The following is a 12,066-nucleotide window of genomic DNA, read 5'->3' as shown; positions in this document are numbered from 1 at the left end:
GCCCTACTGATCTCGTTGGCTGCAGTACTGTCTGGATCACACACCTGAAACAAGCATGCAGCTAATCCAGTCACACTTCAGTCAGAGTACCTGATCTGCATGCTTGTTCAGGGGCTATAGCTAAATGTATTGGAGGCAGAGGATCAGCAGGACAGCCAGGCAATCTGCATTGTTGAACAGGAAATAAATATGTCCGCCTCCATATCCTGCTGCCTCTCCGTGACTCCGTGTTGTGTCATTCATCTTCCAGGGTCGGCTATGGATGGGGCTCATTACATGCACACGGCTGCCTCCGGCCTGGGTCTGGAAATAATTCCCGGTCACGCCATACACAACCACAACCTGCACTCTGTGATTCACGCTGTGCCCTCAGGTGAGACCGCAGCGCCACTGCAATCGATAAAGCTCTGTACACATCCCAAGGTGCCCATTCACGGTACAATCTCCCGGACGATCGACTGTACAATCTAGAAGATCACTTACCATCAGGGCCAGCTTTACCATAAGGCGCTGCAGGCCTACGGGCGCCTGATAATGGAAGGCTGCTCACTCCCCTCCACAAGTGCCTCCCTCCCTCCTTCCCTATGCAGAGTCCTGATGAGAGTTTAATTGAGAGGTTACTCACCTTGCTCTCGGCATTACACTGGTGAGATCGCTCTTCAGTCAGGGGCACCTCTAGCTACTTAGTATTGAGGTTCCTGTAACTATCTTATATTTGGGGCACCTCTAGCGACTTAGTATTGAGGTTCCTCTAGCTATCTTATACTTGGGGGCACCTCTAGCTACTTAGTATTGAGGCTCCTCTAGCTATCTTATACTTGGGGGCACCTCTAGCTACTTAGTATTGAGGTTCCTCTAGCTATCTTATACTTGGGGGCACCTCTATTGACTTAGCTTAGTATTGAGGTTCCTCTAGTTCTCTTATACTTGGGGGCACCTCTAGCTACTTAGTATTGAGGTTCCTCTAGCTATCTTATACTTGGGGGCACCTCTAGCTACTTAGAATTGAGGTTTTTCTGGCTATCTTATACTTGGGGGCACCTCTAGCTACTTAGTATTGAGGTTCCTCTGGCTATCTTATACTTGGGGGCACCTCTAGCTACTTAGTATTGAGGTTCCTCTAGTTCTCTTATACTTGGGGGCACCTCTAGCTACTTAGTATTGAGGTTCCTCTAGCTCTCTTATACTTGGGGGCACCTCTAGGTACTTAGTATTGAGGTTCCTCTAGTTCTCTTATACTTGGGGGCACCTCTAGCTACTTAGAATTGAGGTTTCTCTGGCTATCTTATACTTGGGGGGACCTCTAGCTACTTAGTATTGAGGTTCCTCTAGCTCTCTTATACTTGGGGGCACCTCTAGCGACTTAGTATTGAGTTTCCTCTAGCTCTCTTATACTTGGGGGCACCTCTAGCTACTTAGTATTGAGGTTCCTCTAGTTCTCTTATACTTGGGGCACCTCTAGCTACTTAGTATTGAGGCTCCTCTAGCTATCTTATACTTGGGGGCACCTCTAGCTACTTAGTATTGAGGTTCCTCTAGTTCTCTTATACTTGGGGCACCTCTAGCTACTTAGTATTGAGGTTCCTCTAGCTCTCTTATACTTGGGGCACCTCTAGCGACTTAGTATTGAGTTTCCTCTAGCTATCTTATACTTGGGGGCACCTCTAGCTATTTAGTATTGAGGTTCCTCTAGCTCTCCTATATTTGGGGGCACCTCTAGCTACTTAGTATTGAGTTTCCTCTAGCTATCTATATATGGGGGCACCTCTAGCTCTCTTATACTTGGGGGCACCTCTAGCTATTTAGTATTGAGGTTCCTCTAGCTATCTTATACTTGGGGGCACCTCTAGCTATTTAGTATTGAGGTTCCTCTAGCTCTCCTATATTTGGGGGCACCTCTAGCTACTTAGTATTGAGGTTCCTCTAGCTCTCTTATACTTGGGGCACCTCTAGCTACTTAGTATTTGACATTTAGAAAAAAAAATAGTAATTTTAAAAAAGTTATTTCAAACGAAAGATGAAAAATTATCTCCCAGGAGAAAACTTGGGAGAAAAAGTGAATTGAATAAGTGGCCACAGATATCCTCCTATTTATGGGCACAGGTGTGGTTACACCCTCTGCATCCCCTGTTGTTACACCACTGTGGCCGGGGAGCAGTAAATTTGGGGGAAAGTTTGAGCGCCACCACAGGTGCCCATACTAATATAGTTAAATAGCGGGTACCGGGGCCGCCTGCTATGCAAATTGCAGCTACAAATAGTGGACACCCAAATTTTCTCCCATAAACGATATTTGTATGCACGCCTATGGTGGCACCAAAACCTTCTCTGTGCCTCTGGTATATTCTGTTTCTTGTGGCAAATTGGTGGGGGTGGTTAACCTCCTTAGCAGTAACCCTGAGCTACACTCGTGGTAGCTGTCGAGAGGTCCATGCAGAGTATAGTGCACAGCGAGCGTTCTCACTCACCTCCCGGGCGATCCAGACGCTGGCAGCCATTCCTCTTCCTCTCCTCTGAGTCTCTGCATCCTGTCACGGAACAGCCGTGAGAAACGAAAACGCAACCGCAATCGGGGTCCTGCCTCGATTGTCGTTGTGCTGCCAAATCAGAATCTCATGTCTGTGGATACCAGGCAGTCCAGCCTGGGGGGGTCTCTGCTGTCTTCATAGGAGATAGTTAGCAGAGTCTTTTCATGGAAACTGGCCCTGTGACTTGCTAATTTAGCCAGAGGTATAAAACTCAGTTTGACCAAGCTGATCTCACTCAGATGCTAATTAAGAACCACAAGGCCAGTGTCCTGCCTTTGGGGGAGACAGGATGAGCCCACAGCTCACACCTCAATGTGAATTGACTAGCAAATGGGGCTTCCTCCTGCTCACCAGACAAACTGTCTCCAGGAGTTAAAATGATGAAGCATGTGAATTATGATTTCTGCTTATTAAAGGAAAACCGAGTATCACCCAGAGGTGGGAGGAGTGTATTCGGATCCGTTGAAATTGGACCAACGTCTCGGTATACAAATCATAATCATACCTCCTTCGGTTAAGGAGTTATGGGCCCCTCGGTAACCATACGCCCTAGCACCTGCATCCAAGGTATCATATTAATCGGTAGGTTCTGGGGATCGATAATATGTAATTATTATTTGTGTGCCGGCCACGTAGGTTGGCCTAGAGAGAATGTCAGGTTTATAGGGCTGGTGAAAGTCCCTGCCCAGATGTGATTACCATAATCCGGGCCGGGGGCCGACTCTGGAAGTCCGCCTCTGAACTCAGCTCAATTAAAAGAAATGTGCTGCCCGGGCAACTCAGTCCACCACATTCCATCTATATGAGAATGGTCTGCTGCCAGCCAGAGGACACATGGTTGGCGGCCATCTTGCTGAACTCTGAACTTTGATCTGAAACAAAGGATTTTACCAAGGGCTTTATGATTCTTCCCACAAAAAGGACATCTTTCCAGGAACTAAGTATTTTTTCTCCCTTTCTCTTATTTTTCACACTGGCTATTACTGTTTGAATAATTGTTGATTTTAATAATTGTCTGTATATATTAATTATTTATATTGCCCGTGAATAAAAGACTTTAACAAAGTAATTCACTGTTCCGTTACCGTATTATTCAGCATACACAGAAACTGAACACAGGTCTCTGAAGAGACGCTACTATTTTTGATATCTAGACAGAATAGAGTGTGTTTAACCGTTTTTATTAGCAGGACCAGTCAGTCAGTCGGGTCCACTGGCCCATACCAGTGGTGGTGGCAGATACCCTGAAATAGTGTGTAAAGTTGTAATTACCGTACCTCACAGGCTCCCTTCTGGTCGGGCTGCTGCCCAAAGTTCTGTCTGTTTCTGCACAAAGATCGCGACCAAAGCTTGCATGGTCTGTGTGCTGAAACCGATTGGAAGGCAATTTGCGGTCTGACCACTAGGGCTCCTGTGACAGTGTTTGGCAGTGGTTGGGATCTGTGTTGTGCTGAAAGTATCTAAGATAGCGCTAGCGCTATCAAGAAACGAACTAGTTTGTTGGTGTAGCTGGAATGCAATATATTTGTTAATATATACAGAGAGACTGTGTAGCCAGTACCCCTCCCCAAAAGTTTTATTTTATTTGGCGTGGAAATGTCCGGGAACTACAAGCTCATGGCCGTATCAGACCTGGAAAATCTTTGTCAGCTGCGGGGCATTGACACCCTCCGCAAGAACAAACAGGACATGGTAAATTACTTGTTTCAATGGGACACCCAGCAACCGCGGGAGCCGGATGTGTCTGCTGAGGTAGACGCCGACCCATCTGACTCAAGTCAAGGGGAACCAGAGGCTGAAGATCCTAGGCGTACAGAGGTTGAGCAACCTGCGGGCAATGCGACAACAGTTACGCAGGAGACTGTCAGTGTGGACTCCAATCCCAGAGTTTCTGAAAGTACTTGCCCGGAACCGGCCAGTACTGAACTGTCCATTTGTACTGATCCGCTAATGCAGCAGGCATTACGGAAACTGATGGACACTGACCTGGAAAAGTACCTGCAGTACATGGAAGCCCGTGAGGAGCGGGAATGCCAATCTGCAGAATGCAAGGCTGCTGCCGTGGCGGAGCAAGCGCGTGAGGCGCGCCAAGCTACGGAACGGGAGCTCCAACGACAGCATGAGCTAAACATGGCATAAGTGCAACAGGCCAGTCTGAGTTCACCGCCCAGCCTCCCTGCTGAAGGAGCATCACCCGTAAGTGCAAAATTTAAATTTGCTAATATTGAAAAAGACACTGACATTGACTTGTTTCTTCGGTCTTTTGAAAAAGCATGCCGTCAGTATCGTCTGTCCCAAGACCAGTGGGCCAAACATCTGACACCTTTGCTGCGCTACAAAGCGCTTGATGCTTTCGCACAGTTACCTGCGGAAATGGATAATGATTATGCTGCTATAAAAGACGCTATCATTACCAAATACCAGCTGACGCCAGAAGCCTATCGCAAAAAGTTATGGGCCTGGCAGAAAAAGTCTTCTGATTCGTACCGAGATGTGGTCAGCAGCTTGCTCACCATACTCCGCCAGTGGACTCTAGGCCTCACCAAAGGGTCTTATGGTGTCCTGGAGGACTTGATAGTCCTAGAACAATTTCTGAACATTTGCCCTGCTGATGTACGACAGTTTGTGCTTGAGCGCAAGCCTGCGTCAGCAACTGTCGCTGCAGACCTCGCTGAAACCTTTGCAACTACCCGGGTGCCTGACACACGCAGAACTGTCCCATCCAGCTGGAGAGGAGGTCAGCCCAATACCCCAGCAGGCTCTCCTGCCCCTATGAGCCGTCAGCCACAGAGGCCACCCAGCGCAGCTGCTGCACCCAGGCCTGCAGCCCCTGGAGAGGTCACCTGTCACTACTGCCGCCAGCACGGACACATGAAATTTGACTGTCCGGAGCGGAGACAGACACCACCAGCACCTGCAGCACCTGTATCCCCTGTACCTCACCCACAGCAGAGGCAACCCGCCAGCAAACCACAGCCTGGATCATCAGATTTTGTTCTATTTGCCCGCGGAAAGGAAATCCGCGACCGAACCGACCAGCAGCAGCCTGTTAGAGTGAACGACAAAGTTGTCACCGGATTCCGAGACACCGGAGCTGACATCACGTTAGTTCACTCACACCTTGTGCCAAACGAGAGCATCAGCTCCAACCGATCCCTTGTCCTTACTGGAGTAGAGGGCACCCTTTTATACATAGCCCACGCGAGAGTGAAGCGCGACTGGAGAGTAGGGGTCCAAGAAAGGGTTGTTGGGGTTGTGAATGATCTCCCAGTCCCTGTGTTGCTGGGGACTGATTTGGGCAAGCTTGTGTCCTACTACGAACCTGCCATGACCGCCTTGTCGCTCACGCAAGGAGACGGACTCTCCACCCACCACCAGGTACTTTATACACTTGTGGGAGCACCAGGGGGAGGTGGGTTGAATGTGCCCAGTTCAAGGGTACCCGGTTTAATAGTGCCTGCTTCAAAGGCACCTGAGTTTGATGTACAAACGGTCTATTGTGATGACGATGTAACTGTACCTGTGTTTAATGTACAAACGGTCTGTAATAAAAATGTGTCTATGCCTGTCACTGTCATTAATGCATGCAATGATGATTTGAGTAATGCCAGTCTGTGCCATTCTGAAGGTATACCTGTTCTAGCAGTACCGCGCAGCTGTACTGCTCAGAACCCGAGCTCAGAACAGGTGGAGGGGGTTCCGGCCTCCTCCCCCTCCTCTGACCATAGGGATGAGACCTTTCAGCCGCTGGCCTCGTGTGACATGAGCCAGGTGGCTGAAACTGACAGCGTATTCACAGCAGCACTACAAAGGGACCCAAGCCTGGAGGTGCTCAGGCAGCAAGCCTCTGAGCCCCTCGCAGACGGGGCCGCTTTCAAGGTGTACTGGGAAGGTGGGAGACTGTACAGCAAGTCTGTACCGCCCCCTACCAGTAGATCACATGCGAATACCAATGGCTTGTGGTCCCGAGTGCGTTCAGGGGACATGTGCTGAAATCTGCACATGCTAATCCTCTGACAGGGCACTCAGGTGTCCGCAAGACACTTGCCTGTATTCGGAAACAGTTTTTTTGGCCCAGGATGAACAGGGATGTAGCCAAATACTGCAAACCATGTGCCATCTGTGAGGAGCGGGGAAGGTCCAGGGATTCCCGTGAGGTTCCCTTAGGTCCACAGCCACTTAGCAGGGAACACCTGCGTGGGCTGGCTGTTGACCTACCCAAACCACTGCCCGTTGTCAGCAGTCCCGGCAGACACCACATCCGACCGCAGTGGTGCAAACGCCCTGTCCAGAATGGTCCATGTCAGGTCACACCTGAGGGGAGCGAGCAGCGACCTGTCCGGGGAAACCGAGCCGCAGGCTCCAATGGGTTTTCCCGCCGTGCCGGCAGCACGAGACCCGTCAGCCAGGTTGGCCGACACGAAGCGGGCAGCCAACACCAGAACGCTGATGGGCTGTCCCGGTGTCAGGGGGAACTAGACCCAACAGCGCCAATGGCTGCTACGGCAGATGTCTTGATGACAACCCCTTCACAGCATCAGGAAGGGGAGGTGTCACGGAACAGCCTTAAGAAACGAAAACGCAACCGCAATCGGGGTCCTGCCTTGATTGTCGTTGCGCTGCCAAATCAGAATCTCATGTCTGTGGATACCAGGCAGTCCAGCCTGGGGGGGCTCTGCTGTCTTCATAGGAGATAGTTAGCAGAGTCTTTTCATGGAAACTGGCCCTGTGACTTGCTAATTTAGCCAGAGGTGTAAAACTCAGTTTGACCAAGCTGATCTCACTCAGATGCTAATTAAGAACCACAAGGCCAGTGTCCTGCCTTTGGGGGAGACAGGATGAGCCCACAGCTCACACCTCAATGTGAATTGACTAGCAAATGGGGCTTCCTCCTGCTCATCAGACAAACTGTCTCCAGGAGTTAAAATGATGAAGCATGTGAATTTCTGCTTATTAAAGGAAAACCAAGTATCACCCAGAGTTGGGAAGAGTGTATTCGGATCCGTTGAAATTGGACCAACGTCTCGGTATACAAATCATAATCATACCTCCTTCGGTTAAGGAGTTATGGGCCCCTCGGTAACCATACGCCCTAACACCAGCATCCAAGGTATCATATTAATCGGTAGGTTCTGGGGATCGATAATATGTAATTATTATTTGTGTGCCGGCCGCGTAGGTCGGCCTAGAGAGAATGTCAGGGTTATAGGGCTGGTGAAAGCCCCTGCCTAGATGTGATTACCATAATCCGGCCCAGGGGCCGACTCTGGAAGTCCGCCTCTGAACTCAGCTCAATTAAAAGAAATGAGCTGCCCGGGCAACTCAGTCCTCCACATTCCATCTATATGAGAACGGTCTGCTGCCAGCCAGAGGACACATGGTTGGCGGCCATCTTGCTGAACTCTGAACTTTGATCTGAAACAAAGGATTTTACCAAGGACTTTATGATTCTTCCCACAAAAAGGACATCTTTCCAGGAACTAAGTATTTTTTGTCCCTTTCTCTTATTTTTCACACTGGCTATTACTGTTGGAATAATTGTTGATTTTATTAATTGTCTGTATATATTGATTATTTATATTGCCCGTGAATAAAAGACTTTATCAAAGTCATTCACTGTTCCGTTACCGTATTATTCAGCATACACAGAAACTGAACTCAGGTCTCTGAAGAGACGCTACTATTGTTGATATCTAGACAGAATAGAGTGTGTTTAAATGTTTTTTTTCGCACGACCAGTCAGTCAGTCGGGTCCACTGGCCCATACCAGTGGTGGTGGCAGATACCCTGAAATAGTGTGTAAAGTTGTAATTACCGTACCTCACAGGCTCCCTTCTGGTCGGCTGCTGCCCAAATTTCTATCTGTTTCTGCGCAAAGATCGCGACCAAAGCTTGTATGGTCTGTGTGCTGAAACCGATTGGAAGGCAATTTGCGGTCAGACCACTAGAGCTCCTGTGACACATCCCTCTCGTGAGATCGCAGACTGTCGTCATGACTACAGCTGGCAATCTTACTATAGGGTTACAGCATCACCTGGAGGACGGAGGGAGAACTGCAGCGCTGGATTCCAGGGAGGTAAGTGCAGGGGCTGCTCCAGGCTCTCTCGTGGTGGTATGATTTTTTTTTCTTGCTTTTAGGGTCTAAAAGCACATGAAAAAATTGTACCGCTTTCAGACCCTAAAATCAAGAAGGAATTATACCGCCAGGGAGGTTAAGGTTAGGTGTCATGTAGGGGATTTGCACCAGGAAGGGGCGGAGTTAAGGATAGGTGTCATGGAGAGGGTTTGCACCAGAAAGGGGCGGTATTAAGGATCTGTGTCATGTAGGGGGGTTGTGCTGGGAGGGGGGTTAGGTGTCAGGAAGGGTGGTTTGAAGGTTAGGCGTCTCAGAGAGGGGATGGTAAAGGTTAGACATTGGAGGGGGGAGGGTTCTGTGTGAGAGTAGGGTTAGGTTTAGTTGTAGCCAAATATCAGATACATTTACCGATATTGTACTAACTAAAATTAGCACTGTAAAATTGCGAGAATATTGGCAAAGGTTACCAATATTCTACTATCGGCTATTTCTTGGTGCCCAAATTTCCTGAATGACGTTCAGATGGAGGTGGTTTGGACAACCACCAGACACACATGATGTTTACTCACTATAGCTTCTGTAAAGTCCACACACTATTCTAATCGGAATAAAGCTCATAGATCAGTGGAATGGTAAAAAAAACCTTTGTCTTCTCGTTTCAGCTTCCCACAAAACCTCTCTGTCCTCCCCGGCAGCCAACAGCGGAACTGAGGAGTACAAGATGAATACAGCGCCCGTGACCTCCGTCCCACTCATGCAGCGCACGGTGATCGCCAAGAAAGAGATCTTATAGACATCTGACCGAGCACCGTGGAACAAAACAACCTGATATCTCTAAATCTCCGATTAAATAGAAGACAGCCCTGGTGTAGAAATTAACTGAACTGCCAAAAAGATCAACAAAATTCCTAGGACCGTGTCATTGCTCGTGCGTGGATCATGTGATCAATTTCATCTGTTTTATCAGGACACCTGAAGTGAGAATGATATGGAGGCTGCCATATTTATTTTATCCTTTTAAACAAAACAATACCAGTTACCTGGCTGTCCCGCTGATCCTCTGTGGCCACTCACCGTTATATATTGACCCTCAGTCAGGTGAGTCCTCTGTGCTTATGGGGTCATCTGGCCGCCCCCTGCCATATGGAGAAAGTATCGTCCTCACCGCTGACTGTTGCTTGTTCTTTTCACCTCAAAAAAGACATACCAGAGCTCCCATAGCGTAAAATTGTAAAAACAGTTTATTGATAAAAAGATTGCACACTTACAACGTATCCGGGGTATATTCGTATAGTTTTGGGCTCCACCCCAAACGTTGGCCGCCGAGTCGGCTATGGTGCGCCGTGTCCTCCGCCTCCCCCTCTTATGTGTGCTTATGCGGGCTACGCTAGCATCCGTGGGGAGAGAGATGGACTCAAAGGGGGAGGCGGAGGACACGGTGCACCATAGCCATCCCGGCGGCCAACGTTTGGGGTGGAGTCCATGAAAACTCTACACGAATATACTCCAGATATGTTGTAAGTGTGCAATCTTTTTATCAATAAACTGTTTTTACAATTTTACGCCATGGGAGCTCTGGTATGTCTTTTTTGAGGTGAAAAGAACCAGCAACAGCAAAAGTGAGTGGTGAGGATGAGATTTTTCCTATGTGGCAGGGGGCGGCCAGATGACCCCATAAGCACTGAGGACCCAATTGACTGAGGGTCAATATATAAGGGTGAGTGGCTACTGCTTGGCGTGTGGCGGTGGTATCTCACTGAAGCGGAGCATCTGCCTGTTGCTTGGAAGAGGAATATCGTCTAGCCTATAGGAATACCACTTGGAGTGTGGAATAAACTGGTTGCTAGAATGTTGGAATAGTGTTTTGGTTGATAGCAGCAGCGCACCACCTAATATAATCACCCGACCCAAAATATATATATCAGCGCAGTATTTTTTGGTACAACAAAAATCGTGCATGCCAGAGATTAGGATTCGGGAAAAAATTAATTGCATTAGTAGAAAAACAGCACCCCAATTTACATGTTAATCGCAGTGGTGGTACGATTGCCAAAACGGCTGCGATACGCTTTTTGAAGTGTATTGCATCCTAGTGGAAAAGAGCCCTGATTCTGACCGTCTAACGCAGAATGGGAAGGCAGCCGCAGAGTGTCTTCCTCGTTCCTTGATCAAGCCATATGGCACTTCGATCTAGAGCAGCGATGTACAGAGGACAGGCATGTCACTTAACTGTCCCTCCAAACGTCTCACAATCTAATCCTTATCATGGGCTGATGCCTATGTATGTGTAGTGTAGTGTATGTATCGAAGTCTATGGCCCGGTTCACATTAGCAATCTGATCCAAAAGGATCCAGTGAGCGGATCCGGTCTCCGCTTCACCAGATCCGGATTGCTCAGTCCGCATCTGTAGTCACATGACGCGGAAGAAGACGGAAGCCTCTACCGCCGGCTACTACTGAAAATTAGGTATGTATAAACCCTCCCTCACCCACCCGCCCGGTTACTGCACCCTCCCCTCACCCTCCCGTCGCTAGATTCGCGTCGGCACATGCCCCCCATCACCCGTGGAATGGTCAATTTCTTCACCAGTGTGAATAAATGTTCAGTTTCCCATTGCCCCAATGCTACAGTATTTTTTGTCCGCCTCCTGCTCCTCTGGGCAGAACGGTCCAGAAAATTAGGGCCTGCAGCATTTTTTAGATCCATGGACCGGAACGTACGGAACCTATCCTTACCAACGAACGCATGTGAATGGATTCATAGGTTAACATTGGATCCATTCACATCTGTTTAGTTTGTACAGTATACGTTCCGGTTCCAATCTGCAAAAAAACGCTGTGAACCGGGCCTATGACTAATTTAGGTGGTGGGGGATAAACGAAATAGCTTTTTAAAAAAAAATAATCATTTTTTATTAATTAAAAAAAAAAAAAAAAAAAATCGCAGCAGCAATCAGAGACCACCAAAAGAAAGCTCTATTAGTGAGAAGAAAAGGAGGTAAAATTAATTTGTATGACCATTAAAGCTGTGACGTGCGGAGTTGAAAAAAATGGCCTGGTCACTAGTAAACCACTGGCGCTCAACAGGTTAATCCACTGAAAAGTGGAAACTATAGAAAAAATGCCAACGCACCAAAACATGCAAAAATGCAAGGGGCTGGGGGAAGCCCCAGGTAAGTAGACCAGCATTTTTGATTTTTCTCTCATGAATCCTGTATGGGTGCCTTTAAACTTGTCAAAAGCGAGTTTCATGAACATTTTATGTGAATGTGAATCTGCATGTGCGACTTTCACTGCAGTTTTGATTATTTTCCTATGCATTGTGAGTTAGATTTGATTCCCCTCTATTTCTTGTGGGTTACTCAGAGGAGCGTGTCTTTTTTTTTGGAGGTGTTGCTACTACCAAATTTTGGTACCGCCATGCAAATTTTCGCATTTGAAATGCACAAATTTGCATTCCTA

At 48.0% G+C, this 12,066-nt stretch overlaps 1 protein-coding gene across 2 annotated transcripts in view; it reads left to right on the top strand.

Moving 5' to 3' along the window:
• LOC137538776 (hepatocyte nuclear factor 4-beta-like) overlaps nucleotides 1–9,676 on the top strand; it is a 74,409-nt gene extending 64,733 nt beyond the window's left edge. For both annotated transcript variants that reach the window (XM_068261090.1, XM_068261089.1), the window contains exons 9-10: nucleotides 251–373; nucleotides 9,267–9,676. In XM_068261090.1, the coding sequence (XP_068117191.1) occupies nucleotides 251–373; nucleotides 9,267–9,397 (254 nt within the window). In that variant the 3' untranslated portion in view covers nucleotides 9,398–9,676. The remainder of the gene's footprint in view (nucleotides 1–250; nucleotides 374–9,266) is intronic.
• Nucleotides 9,677–12,066: the final 2,390 nt, after the last annotated feature.

Source organism: Hyperolius riggenbachi, chromosome 11, assembly GCF_040937935.1.
Source record: "Hyperolius riggenbachi isolate aHypRig1 chromosome 11, aHypRig1.pri, whole genome shotgun sequence".
In the NCBI taxonomy this organism is placed as follows: Eukaryota; Metazoa; Chordata; class Amphibia; order Anura; family Hyperoliidae; genus Hyperolius; species Hyperolius riggenbachi.
This window is presented reverse-complemented; position numbering and strand designations above follow the sequence as displayed.